Source organism: Strigops habroptila, chromosome Z (genome assembly GCF_004027225.2).
Source record: "Strigops habroptila isolate Jane chromosome Z, bStrHab1.2.pri, whole genome shotgun sequence".
In the NCBI taxonomy this organism is placed as follows: Eukaryota; Metazoa; Chordata; class Aves; order Psittaciformes; family Psittacidae; genus Strigops; species Strigops habroptila.
This window is the reverse complement of record NC_044302.2, coordinates 20,779,524-20,793,285: the sequence shown is the minus strand read 5'-3', so window position 1 is coordinate 20,793,285 and position 13,762 is coordinate 20,779,524. Positions and strand designations below refer to the sequence as shown.

General features: G+C 45.7%; 1 protein-coding gene across 3 annotated transcripts in view; it reads right to left on the bottom strand.

Moving 5' to 3' along the window:
* Positions 1–190: 190 nt before the first annotated feature.
* The window catches only part of SF3B3 (splicing factor 3b subunit 3), a 28,760-nt gene continuing 15,188 nt past the window's right edge, over positions 191–13,762 (bottom strand). For all 3 annotated transcript variants that reach the window (XM_030512070.1, XM_030512069.1, XM_030512072.1), the window contains exons 12-24: positions 12,542–12,693; positions 11,975–12,130; positions 11,418–11,573; positions 10,577–10,720; positions 9,557–9,679; positions 7,914–8,068; positions 6,648–6,822; positions 5,830–6,035; positions 4,775–4,931; positions 3,273–3,398; positions 1,994–2,206; positions 956–1,054; positions 191–504 (exon numbers count right to left, since the gene is read on the bottom strand). In XM_030512070.1, the coding sequence (XP_030367930.1) occupies positions 241–504; positions 956–1,054; positions 1,994–2,206; positions 3,273–3,398; positions 4,775–4,931; positions 5,830–6,035; positions 6,648–6,822; positions 7,914–8,068; positions 9,557–9,679; positions 10,577–10,720; positions 11,418–11,573; positions 11,975–12,130; positions 12,542–12,693 (2,126 nt within the window). In that variant the 3' untranslated portion in view covers positions 191–240. The remainder of the gene's footprint in view (positions 505–955; positions 1,055–1,993; positions 2,207–3,272; positions 3,399–4,774; positions 4,932–5,829; positions 6,036–6,647; positions 6,823–7,913; positions 8,069–9,556; positions 9,680–10,576; positions 10,721–11,417; positions 11,574–11,974; positions 12,131–12,541; positions 12,694–13,762) is intronic.

Genomic DNA, 13,762 nt, shown 5'->3' with positions numbered 1-13,762 from the left:
TGCCTGATCACTCAAGTGTACAGGCTACACGAAGCATGCCAAAGGATTCCTCCTCACAGACACTAAATGACCCAAGAGCCCCTCTGCAGCACAAACAGATTTACAACAGCAGTGCAACAAGAAAAGCTCTCAACTCTTCACAGAGCCAGTGGAGGAGGAGGAGGAGCTAACAAGCTCCTCCTCTTCCCCTTCACATCGAAGCCTGTCCGACAGCCACAGGCTCTCCTGCAGCCCAGGTTTTCACACACTGCAGAGCCCTGGAGTTACCCTCAAGGGATGCAGCACATTAATATACTGGTTGGAGGTGAGTGCACGGAAGAGCAGCAAGTCTGCAGCGTGATGATGGGGCTTGCTTACCTCATGGGAAGTAAAAGGGACCAAGATTCCTATCCCTCCAGACAGGGTGGTATAGACCAACGATTCAGAGCCTCCTGGGATCAGCGTGGTCTTCTTGTAAAGGAAGCACCGGTCCTCTCCCACGTGATAATTCATAATCACTTCAGCCTGAAAGTCAACCACAGAAGCATATTTTTATTTTAGCTTATATAAAAGTATCAAAAGGCTTGAGAATGGAAAGCAGAATAAATCTGGCCACCTGCTAGTTCTGAAATGCTTTTCTAAAGAGAAGCTGCCATCCACCTGTGACCAGATGGCAAAACTCAGCATGCTGCTGAACTACCTACCCTCTTGAGCTGGACAAACGGATGCAAGTAATGTGGGAAAGCAGGAGAAGAAAACAAGCGTGCTGCTTCAATCCAACATTGCCAAACAGCCAGTGACTGTGACTTCAGAAACTGAACTTGGCTCCCAGTAACAGTGAAAACCCATCACCTGCAGCAGTGTAGATGTGCAGCAGCAGAACTGCTACTACATCTCCTGGACAACACTGCAGAGGACTTCACAGAAAAGCAGCACATTCTTTTCCCATAAGTACATGCTTCCCATGAAGCATTACCTTCTGTGATGCTCCATTAAGAAGCCCCCTGTCCCAGAGAGCTTTGTTGCCTGTGGGATCCTCATCTACCTCATCATTGGTGTTGGGAGGTAATCTCACCTGCATTCAAAGAGAAAGAGAGTCAACAAGCTGCAGAGAAGCAGCACATCATCTCTGGAGAATTCCTATGGTCCTTGAAAGGCTGCTATGGTGGATTCTACAAAAAAGTCACTTTACACTTAGAGCGAAACCATCCGCTTGCTCTTCCAACAAGGCCTTCAGAGTTAAATGACAACCGTGTTGTCAAGATTGATGGCCTATCACTCAAAAACATGGGCAGGGCCTCATGACCAGCCTCTGCCTGGCCCGGCATTTGCAGATCACCCTGGGAGCTATGGTCAAAATGGCTTGAGGGTGGTTCCCTAAGGCAACAGTTTGATGGATGTATGGCAGGAAAACCAAAGAGGATTGATTTGTGTGCATCAGCCAAATCCTGCAGGCGCAGTGTCTGACACTTGCTGAACTCTGCACTCCAAAGCACCCGAGCACACTTCAGAAAGAGATCAAAGGTCTGGCAGAAAGACCATCTATTCTTTCCTGCTCCCCTGCTGAAATCCAGCCAAGTGGGGCAGTGTCAGCACTGACAAAGCCAGCTTTCGAGAGGAAGTGACTAGAGAAACCTAAGTGCCAGTGATGAGGTTTAACCAGGGAAAGTAAGAGTGATAACCCTGACCCAAGTTCTCATGTGCCCTTTCACAGTCACAAGTTTTGTTTCCAGGCTTATTCACAGCAAGTTTTGGGGCATTTTCAACACACGATGCTTCAGAAACATGGTTTTTGACCTACTGATGGCTTTAACTTATTTGCTTTATCTCACAAACTGACAAACTGCAGCCGTTCTCTATGACGATGGCTACTTGCCCTGTAAAAACAAGTGACTGGTACAGGGCATTGTCTGCAGCAACGCATGCATCCTCATTCTTTTAAGACAAATCATGGGTGTTTTAAGGAAAAATATGTCCTATCCAAGAAGCCCCGACTTCTCCGAGGCACACTCACCACGCAGATGTTACCAAACTTGTCTGCTCCAGCCACGGTGTCATAATCCAGAAGAGTGGCTGTAGTGACCCACCGCGGATAAGTGTCATCAGCAAAGATGATGAGCTGGTTCTCATTCCTTTTGTAGCGCACCCAAATGAAACTCTCCTGAACGTCTGAAACAATCACTCTGTGCCCAATGGTCTGGATCCCACAGATATAGTTGGCAATGTGCTTTTGAGAGAGAAAGGACAAAATCCAAGTGCTTCAAAACAGGGAACTGTAACCCATTAACTAACCTACACCAACTGAAACACTATTTCCCCCTGGGAGCTAGGGTCACTCTCAATTTCCCATCTTTCCCTCCAAAACTACCTCTCATTTCTGGTATACTACTGCTTTGAGGTAAATATATTGCCAATACAGGGCCTTGCAACCCAACATCCACCACCCACCACTCTCAGCCTCCTGAATATGAATAGTGTCCGGAGAACAAGCACTGTTGGCGAGCCTGTGAACTGAAATGCTAGGGACAGTCCTGCAAGCAGGCATTGCTTTACTGTTCCCTTACCCAAAACCACCCAACACATGCACAAAAAAATATGTTTCCCTAAAAGTTCCCAGTCTGCCCGTGAGCTTGCTGGAGTTCCTTTACACAGTAATGAGCAACTGGCACAGGTTCTACAGCTTGCATGAGAGAGGAAGTAGACCACAGTTAACAGTTAGAAAACCATGCTCTGCAGTTTCTTTTCCTAAAGTATCAGAGATGCTCAGCAAGAAGGACCATCTACTTCAAGGAGAAAATTCCCTTTACAAGGTTCTGAGGATCTGAAGAGGTGCTCATATGTACCCTCCAAGTTCTGTCCCCAGCCTGCTGACCACCTAACCTAAGGATTTCTATCAGTTGTCATTTCGTATTTGTACAAGACTTCTTGCATTTGCAGCAGTTGGCCAAAGGCATGGTCTGTACAGGCTTGTGAAACTCCTGCACGTGGCTGTGAACACCCTGCACTGAGCTGGTACAAAAAGGAACCTGCAATATAACTGTGTGAACAGCAACGGGAAAACAATGTGTGCTCAGGGTGTAGAGAGGCAGCACAAGAGCCCAGCCCAGCCAGAACTGCCAACACTGCTCCGGATGCATGCACTCAGTGCACACCAAAAGGCACAGATGCAGCTCTGAGGTCCAAGTGCACAGACATGCTTGGACTGGAGTAGCAGCTAACCCCCTGTTTTGCTCCTGCTGCAAAGCATCACTCACTCCATATTAACAGCTCTGGTCAAGAACAAAAGCCAGTACCTTATTCTCACACTTGCGAAGCAGTTTCTTCTTGCCCAGGTCATATACACGCAAGAGCTTTCCAACTCCAATTAAGACTCTGCCTTGGAACGGAGCAATGGCTGCAGGAACCTCCTCCACAGGGGTCTAGGGAGAGAAGAGGAAGACTGTGAGACCCCCATTAATAGAGCTAACCTGACACCAAGGTTCAGAATGGATTCAGCTAATGGTTCAGTTGAAGCTTGTTGGCCTGTGCCAAGGCTTTCAACATAAAAGGTTAATCACAGTCTTTTTCTACACAAGCAGCAAAAGGCCTTTTGAGAGCAGCAAATACCACATGTGGTGCTAGCAGAGCTCTGTACAGACCACACACTGCTGGCAGTGCACCTTCACTGAAGTGTCAGACTGCTGTAAGAACCACATGCTGGGCAGGAAGCAAAAGAAGACAAGGATCCTCTTGCCTCAGTTCTTAGTTTTGTTTTATACTCAACAGAAGGACTTTATATTTTGCCCAAATTTGTCCAGATCGACTGTTTTTAAAACAAAGGCATGAATCTAATTCAGCCATCTGCCACAGCAGCTCTGAAGCTACCACTGAAGCAAGCATTAAATCTGAACAACTACAGAGTGCCCACAATTCCAGTAACTTGGGGATGAAAAATCATCCACCAGTGATCGATCCAAACGGATCGGCCACAGCAGACAATGGAAGCATGTAGAGTTTTTCCAGTTACAGCATTCCTAGCTTGGCTGCACTGGCTAAGAGAAGTTATTTCATATCATCAGCTCTGTCAACTTCCAAGTGGGTGTTCAGCAGCACCAGAAGAGGCCTTGGTCCAGGACAAGAACCCACTCATTGCATCAGGACCGTAGAAAGTGAACAAGCCACAACATTCCTTTCTATGTGTTCATTTGCTCAAATCTCAGCCATGCTGGAAGCACGTGGGAAGAACAGAATTCAATTTGAACAGAGTTCTGTGGAAACACTTGCTCAAGCCCCAGAGACCTGTCAAGCGAGCTGGTCATGAGGCAACTAATCATTTCAACACTCAACCAAAACAGCATCAGAGGAAACAGAGAGATAGCTCACACCAGGTTCCTTCGTGTGGCCAGCCAAGGATGGAGAGCCTTAACACCAGGGCCCCAGCGACCCAAGTACGAATTTGCTTTGTAAACAAGTGCTCAGAGCAGCTCCCTGAGCTCATATTCTGAAAAGGAAACAGGACTGTGTCCCTTCCCCTCCCTAACATGGGCATGAAAAACACAGCTCCTTTCCCACTTACCCAACTAGACGCGTAAGACTGGGACTCTCGGGAGATCCGTGTTCAGCCCTAAGCCCTGCAGAAGATGTCCCAAATGATTTTGTAGGAGGCAGCTTATTTTCTCTACGGCTGCTTCCAATGTGTACCATCAGCATGATGTTCTTGCCCAGGTTTGAGTACTGCACTATTACTGTAGCATTCAGGGTGAATTAACAGCTATTCCAATACCCTGCCTGTGAATGACCCAGTCATCCCTCTCACCTTGTGCAGAAACTCCAGCTTCTCACCACTATTCACCAGCTTGTATGTGTAGACAAATCCCCCAGCAACTGAGCGTGGGTTCAGGATCAGGTCCTTGGCGACTCCCACCAGCACGTACCACTCATCACCAGTATTGGAGAACCGGCACACGGCCACACTGGGGATGACAGGACATGTCGGGAGACCAGCGTGATCACAACACAAACTAACACTGCACACATGGACTGGGTTCCTTGACAGCACAATTGCACCTAGTCAGGCAGAGATTTTGGAAGCCAACCTTCCAACACTGACATTTTGTTTTCAGAGGTCGTTCTTCCTCCCTGCAGGAATGTTTAACGCAGATTCTTTCATTCTTCCACACTCTCCATATAAAAAGATGTGCTCCAGCTGTCCCTTATGTCCAAAGCACTACTTATATGCTTTCACAGGCTGGACACTGCCTAGCAATGTGCAAAGCTCCACATGAAGCTGTTTTTGAAAGGCAGTTCCAGTTTCGAAATGTATATAAAACTTGCCTCATCTTCCAGTTATTTTCTGCCTAGCTCAGCCAGGTTGGGAGTCCTGGACAGAACAGGGCAGAATCAGCCTTTTGGACTAACATGACCTAACTCCATTTCACCTGCTGAGGCATTTGCTATTCTTTGTGGTTACTCTATTGGTTTTCCCCTCCATTCCCTCTAACACTTCCTTTCCATTGAATCTATGCTCAGTTTAGCTGGATGAGAAGGGGAAGTGAGAGACAGCAGCACATTCTCTTGTTGCCAGCTCTCTTATCGGTCATTTACATCCCTATGTTGTTCTTCAAGCACTGGGGTCCAGCAAACACAGATGGAGCACCAGCTCCCGCTGTCACATGTGGACTCATCAGGGCTGGAAGCGAAGGCAAGACAAAAGCTTTAAGCATGTGGCAATCACTTCTGGGATTTCAAGCCAGTCTCCTGATAACAGGTTGCATCTGGATTTCAATTCAGTAACAGCTAAGTGAAAGAAGGAAAAAAACACAGAAGACTCATCACAAGCAGATTCCTGATGCATCTGGCAAGGCTTCTTACCTGAAAGCAGCTTCATTCTGCTCTAGCTGAACCAGGTCTAATGTATTTCCCTGGATGGGGTTCATCACCCTAATAACAGAGGCCCACTGTCCATTCCCTGCCTTGGGAGCACCAAAGATGGACTCGGGGAGATTCTCATTCAGAAAGGCTGCAGCCATCTCAGCAGCCAACTCCCTCTCATCTTCACCTGCAGCCTCCACCATTTCCTATGGCACATTAAGGGACAGGAAAAAAGAACAGCTCAGTGGATTTCCTTACCAGACATGCTGATACTCTGGGAAGAATATAGCCTTCCTGTTTCCCATAAGCCCAGGTATTCCAGGGCAAGGTACTGCCTGTGAAGACATAAAAACCACCAAATCCCAAAGCTTCCACCCACCCTGAGCTTATTCCCAAGGGAGCCTCTGCAGCTCAGAGCACAGCAGGGTCAGCTCTGCCCTGCCCAAAGGGCAGTTGACTGGGGAGCTGTTTCTTTAATTCTACAACTCTGGAAACAACACTGATAAGAAAATAATCCATTGAAATCCCAACATTCTCAGTCACAGAAAAAACAGAGAATGGTGCTACACAAGCATGACTGTCCTCCAATATATATTATGCCTGCCAAAATAACATGCAAAGAAAGGAGCACTGGGAAGCAGTGTATTCTGATAAAACCTGTGCTTTGAGGCAGATCTTCACTCCTTTCAGCCTGCATTCACAGAGGGCACAAAAACTTGCAGGCAACAGCAGCTGGGAACTGTAAGCAGGTAGGATTTCCAGCTGCAGAAGTTCCTTCCAGGCAACAGAAGTGTGTACCTGTCCCCCACCCCTATTACCTCAGCCATTTGCTGCTTCCTCTGTGCCTTGGTGGCCTCAGTGTAAGCGTTGTGGTCAGTCTCGATAACAATCAGGTTGTTGCTCTCTGGGTGAATGACAAATTTTCGGGGTGTGTACTGCAACGGGAAGGAAACCTGGTTGAAGACTGCCCCCAGCTTCTCCAGTGCCAAAATCCTGAAGAAGAGAGATGTGACACAATTTGAAGAAGGTCCAAAAGTAGCTGTCCAAGAGAACAAAACTGGAGTTGAGCTTTATGTCTGTGAAACTGGCTAGTGCTGGAGACAAGCAGCACCTTTCTCAGACCAGAGAGTAAGTAGCAAACAGCTCCAGAGAGCAGAGCAGAACTAGGATCCTAAATGGGAGACGATGCTGTGGGACAGGAGTGTTCTGCAGCACAAGGTCCTTGACTTGCAGGCTTTGTCCCAGGGTGCATCCTGAGGGGTGCTGAAGCAAGTCTATCCCAAAAGGAACAAAGAGCACATGGAAGAGGGCAAGTCTGGGGAAACATCATCTGAATCTAAATGTGACACAGACTTTGACACGTAATCAAAAGCTCCTCAGAGGCACTTTAGTTAAAACAGTATGAGAAATGCAATGCCAACTCTTTCTTCCTGTGACTTGCCAGCTGAAATGCCACTTCTTCTGGCATAAAAACTGCAAGTCTCTCCAGAAAGAATGACTCCTTTAAAAGCAATAAATGCTGTAATACTTCAGTGAGGACGGATATGAAAAAGGTGCTTGTTCAAGTGTATACAGCAGAGGTCCTGAATTTGTGGTCCATTATTTTCATTTATGTTTTTAGCATCTAAGCTGATTTTTTAAAAAAAGGCAACAAATAGACCCCTGTCATGCCTCTGATTTCTTAAATCACGTGGCTTGTTTTCTGCAAAGTAGCCAATTCAAGTCACAAGCCACAAGATCCTAATACACAATAGGTTCACAGTTATTAAAAGCTTCCCTCTAAGGACCAGAGAATTTAAGGATAACTTGAATTACACTTACTTTAAAAAGCTGCAAAATACAAGTCAGAGAAGCACACCCTACTTCTTTTTCACAGCATAACTGTCCTTGTATTCCATTTGTTTTCTGAAATCCACCAGTGTTTCCATGAAATCATTATCCATAATCAAATAACCTTAAAAAGACCTTAATCCTTTAGTTAAGTCACTTAACCTCTTTCCTTTTGAATGTCTAGTGAGAATTTACCACCCTCCCCAGCTGCCTTGCATCCCAGCCTGGAAGTGTTTTCCCCCATCAGTTCTTACCTCAGCGTGTTTGTGGAGATGGCTACAATGCCCTCTGGGCACTGCTCAGAAGCAAAACCAGATGCAAACTCCAGTGTCTCATACGACAGGGGAGTCAGGTGGAAGCGTGACTGATAGGAGTAACTGAGCCAGGATCGGCTTGACATGGCCAGCACCTGGGAAAGACAAGACAACAAATTTATTAGTTCTGGGAATGGAAACAAGTGCACTCCTTGCAATATGAAGGGATGTACAGTGCTAGGCTTTTACCCACTAAACACCTGAGTTCTTCAGGGTGGACTCCACCCAGCTCAGGGAACATCCTCAGAGATTCTGCTTGCTTTCAAGAAACAGTTTTATCTAGAAACTGCGTATGGCAGGAAGAGGAATTTTAAACACTCTTAAGACAACAAATATTCAAACTGAGGTGCAATAAAAACCGTTACCTGTAAAAGCCAAGATAACAAATACTTTTACAGCTTTTTATTTTTTTTTAACAATAGCCTGTTCTAATGGGAACAGACCTTTTAAAGTAAGGATTTACTGCTTTGTCACCATCCAAATATGGTGACACGCAAGTGAAATTCCCTTAATATCATCAGTAGCCTATTTTCAAGTTAAGGGAAACAAAGGAGGAAGACAGACCTCTAAACTCTTCAGCTTTATACATGTGACTAACTCAATTTCAGTACAACCTTACTTTCTGCCTGAGCGACAACAGCTGGAATTACACTGAATCCCTCAGAGGGTACCCGACACCTATCACTGACTGGCCATAAACAGTATGTTTTTTCTCCCCATACTGTGAGAGAAGGAACCAAGACTGGACTCAAAGCAGAAAAGCATTTGGCTATTCCTCTACTGGCGCATCCTCTGCCAGTGCTGCAAAGCACCTCAACTCCAAGGTACACCTGGCAGGAGAAAGTTGAAGAGATTCACCCAGTGTACCTTGACACTGAAGCACTGCTCACATTCCTCGATCCAGCCCCTTGTGCTGACCGGCAGTATTTCTCAACTCTGAAGGCGTCATCCAAAAATGAGTCAAGTAGGGGGTGGCTGATCTCCCCAGTGCCACATCACAAGGGCTGGAAATGGCACTTCTCATGAAACACTTTCTTCCCTCTGTGCCAAATCCTGCAAATGTTTTCCCTGAACCATATGTGGCAGCTGTCCAGCCCCTGGCTGAGCCATTCTCAACATGCCCAGGAGACAACCATCGCTGTATCAAGCAGTCAAGTGGAAGATTTCTGCACAGGGCTCTTTCTGCCCCTGTGCACTAAGGCAGGCAAGGTGAGGTTTTTCAGTGTCTCTAAGCCTAAGAACCTGTTCAGAGCTTTTCAGACATGCTGCAAACACCAGCATATGGGTCAAATGAGTCCCGTCTCAGCATGAGTCCCATTTCATGTATGCTGCTGGGTAGCAGCACACATTACTTCGTAAGAATTAAGAGGAATACCAACATGAACAAGGCTATTTGTGAAAGAGCGAACTGTAAGCCAGGCAGCTCCGTAATGAAGTCATTCTAAGTCATTCTACTTCCCAACCCTACCCAGAGGGTCCTGACGTACTGTAAGGATAGTTCCCCACTCTGCCAACCAATAAGGAAAAATGGGACACTGTGTCTGGGGAGTGGATCTGTACCCCTCTGAGCTCGCCTCACTTACCGCCTCTTGGCCTTGCATTCGGACTCGGAAGAGTTTCACAGGCCGGGAGCCAAGGTATCTGGTCCTGGTATCAGAAAGATCACCAGTAACAGGATCCAGGACAGTTCGCAGCAGCACACCATTCTTGACATTAGCAAACCAAAAAGTTAGATCAAGATTACAGACAAGAAATAACAGCCATTACTCGAAACAGAGAGGCAACTTCTGAAGAACTGGGTGTTTATTCCTAGCTTCCGGTACAACTCTCTTCTACAACTGTATCCAAATTGGCTCTTAATATGAAAAAACATAGCTCCTGCACGAATTACTTGTAAAGCACACATACACCAAATAGGAAAAAGCCAAAAAACAGACCAATGGCTTATGGGTACATCCCATAAGCCATGAAAACCTGAGGGCTAATTCCAGATCTGAATCCCTCTTGGTACAAAGTATTTACCCAAAAACTCATGCTACTTAAAAAGAGCTTGCATTCTGACATCAAGCTTGAGGCATGTGAAAGAACCTAGACTGCTCTGATTGTTTTTACCACATGTTGAATTGTCACAATGACATTTCTGGTCGAAGATCACAGTCAGTACTGGATGCAACAAAAAGCTGTGTAACAGCAGAACTATTAGACCAGAGCCTGTGGTTATAGGCAGTTACTTCTTTGACACTCTGCCCTACAGGCAGTTTCTAAAGAACTGCCCAACATTTCACCCAGAAATAATTTTTTTTTTTTTTTTTTTTTTTTTCAGAACATGCCCTCTTTCTAGAAGGGGAAAAGCACAATTTGTCTTAAAAGATACCCAGGACAATACACTATCTTTTGACTAGTCTTAAGTCTACTAATGTATGGTGAAACCTGCACCTCTAGTCACACACTGAAATCCCCAATCTCAGTTGTTAAGCCTGCTGTAAGAGGGAACAGCCAGGCTTTGTGTTGTGCTGCATGATGACAAGGCTACTTTCACAATCCATGTTTCAAGAGAAAGCTCACCAAGACACGCCTGTCAGAACCAGGCAGGCACCTCTCACCTGCAGCCCAATGTTCAGGTACAGAAAGCCAATGGAGCCCCTCTCCCCCAGCTCATCCTGCTTCTCTGTGCCACCCATCTCCACGATGCACAACGACTCGGGCTGAGCAGGCAGGGCCTGCATACTCAGCGGCTGCAAGCAATCCTGTGGGAGACAGAAAAGAGGTGCCACACCAGTCAGCAAGGCTTGGCATGGCAAAGAGGGGATTCAAGCTCCATCTAAGAAACTTTGAGATGCCCTTTTAAATCTCCAAAAAGAAGTATTCAGCACAGAAAAAAGGAAAAAGTCCAAATAAACACTGGCTCTGTGGATTTTGGCAAGCAGGAGTGGTAGCAGCCCTGGGGTTTGGAAAAGATAAACTAGATCCAAACTGTTCTAGCAGTTTGCAGCTATTTAGCATGGAGAGAGCTAAGCAAAGTTTGTTACTTCAGTCATCCTCTGAACACTCCTCTATTGCAGGGAGAGAAATTATAATGGTGGTTTGGTGCTGACCTGCTTGCAGAATGAGTCTGCTTTAATACAGGTTTAAACAGTGAGACAAAGAAAAAAAAACCCAAAACCCACATAAAACCAAAATCTAAAACAAGACAATGAAGCAAATACTTTCATTTCTCATCAGCTGAACCTCCAGGCAAGGGTGAGGCTAGATAAAATAAGGGAACTGTCACATGTTAGGATCAGGAGCCATGCTTCCTCCTACAGAAAACCACACAAGCTATTAATTCCTGGTCATCTACCTGAATGGAGAGACAGCTTGGATGGATGCAGCTGGAATACCTCTGGAATATCCTTTTGAACATTTCAAGCCAATGAAAGAGGCAGTAACAGCACAGCTACTCACCGAAGGGTCAAGGGAAATAATTCTGACAGTGTTGTCCACCAGCCCAACAGCAAGGAACCGGGAGCGCTGCTCCCCAGGAGGAACATTGGCCAGGCTCATGCAAACAACGTCGGCGGACATCTCCTTTCTTTCTGTGTACTCATTCAGCTGTCCTGACTGAGAAAGAAAAGCACAAAAGAGACTGACTGACTACCCAGTGGGGTAAACCAGCACCAAAATGTCTCTCCACACCTTCCCCCCACCTTTTTTTTTTTTTTTTAGGCCAGTGTTTTGGATTGTATTTTTTAAAAATCATTTATTTACAGTGTTATTTCAGCTACAGTTGGAAGAACCAGAACAGCAGTCGGGTAACTACACAATTTCCAGCCTCAGTTTAATTAGCCATTAAATAATCTCAGACAAACAGAAGCCAGCTCTGCAGGGCTTTTATCTACCCATTCAAGAATGATGCTTCACTACAGAATCCTTGTCTGCAGGTCTCATCAAGGATCAGTCTCTAGCATGCCCCATACTCTGCCTTGCTCTTCCAAACTCATCCACAACATTAACATACATACCGGGTCCATCTCAAAGTAAACCAGTTCTCCTCCAGTCAGTGCTATCACGACTTGTCTCTGGTTCACAGCACATTTTACAATGGTCTTCTTCCCTGGTGTCTTCCATTCATTTACTCTCTTATCTGCTCGGATGTGACGGATCCCGTCTGGATAAACCTGAAAGAAAAAAAAAAAGGTCACAGCAATTCTGTATTTACCACCTTTCGCAACTCTCATTGGTGGTTCTGATACAGAAAAGCCAAAGGCAAGCACAGCTCCTGGCAGTGGTGATCTACTAGCTATGCAACAGGCTGAACTAGCACGAAGCCACTCGCCAGCTGGAAGCACTGCATCTTTGAGCTACAGCAAGGAACTACTGGGCACACAAAGAAGGGGATGAGAACCATCTTCAGCTGGTCCAGTTCACTTAGCAGAATGTAAAAAGGGAAAGAAATGAATCAAGTGTCATTCTTTGCCAATCCACACCTTTAAACATGACATATGTTGCACTAACGTAGAAACTGTTGCCATGCAGCACACAGAAAGTGGCAGATGTAAGCAGACACATCAGAAGCAGCTTTCCATTACCTGTACCAAAGCATCGTCACCAAGAAGAGAGCAGGACAAGGTGGGTGTAGTACCCAGGAATCCTGAGTCAGTCACTTCTTCTACAGTCTCTCCAATAGACAGCACCAGTGTGGCATTTACGAAGGATACAATGATATAGGCATCAAATTCATCTGGTCAAGGGAGACAGGGAAAAAAGGGTGTTGATTAAATAAATGCAAGGCTTCTCAAAGAAATTAGCAGCCTGACAGATGTCCAGCAGTTACTCAGAATTCCTGTGATAATTACATCTGCTGGCAGTACTGTGCAAGTTCGTTCCAGGACACACTGTCTGAAAGCCAGCCACTGCTAGACTCCAAACAACGCAAGACTGAACGAGGGGTCAAATGATGATCCAGATAGAGTCAATTCACCATACTCTGGATTCTGGCATGCAAGACTCCAGCCTACATTTTTCAAAGACAGTTCAAGTCTAGCAGTCTTTAAAACACTCACCCCACATCACACCAGGAGCTGAATCCAGATTTAACACCCAAGGGCATCAAATTAAATACCCCCATAATCCGAACACATGGAACTCATCTGCAGAGACCACACCATGGATGCTGCAAACAGTAGGTTGCAGGACCTTGTACCTATCCAGTATCTACATAATAAAAGGCTGCAGAGAACAATTCCGGTGCAGTGCAGCAGAGGAGCACAGGGTTAGCCTGCTATATCCTCATCCAGAAGCTTAGCTAGCTTACATTCATCACAGAGTCACCTGTACAGTCTTCGGGATGAGAAACAATTATGTTTTTAAGATACAGCAAACACTGACCTTTACTTCTACCGGAACAAGTGACAGTATCTCAACTACTATTTCCAGTACTGGCATCTCCCATGAGGGACAGCTTGAGAGAGTCCAGTAGCTTGCATGTGGAAGAGCTATACTAATTAAAATAGTCATAAGAGCTCATTTGGAAATAGGGAAATTTTGTGGGAAACAACAGTAGTAGGACTGGGTAAAGAGAATGCCCTCGTTTACTGCTGTCCATTTTCATTCTGCAGAAGATGACAGGCATTAAAGAGAGGGAGACGAGTCTCATTAAAACAGAATAACAAAAGCAACAGAAACAATGAAGTCTGCTGGGAAATGGAAGCAGGAGCCTCGGTGGAGAAGTAAGATTGCCTCAGAAGCAACTCCAATTCTGCTGCTGTTGTCATGCAAGTGCTATTTCTTAAAAAGAAAAAATTCCACAT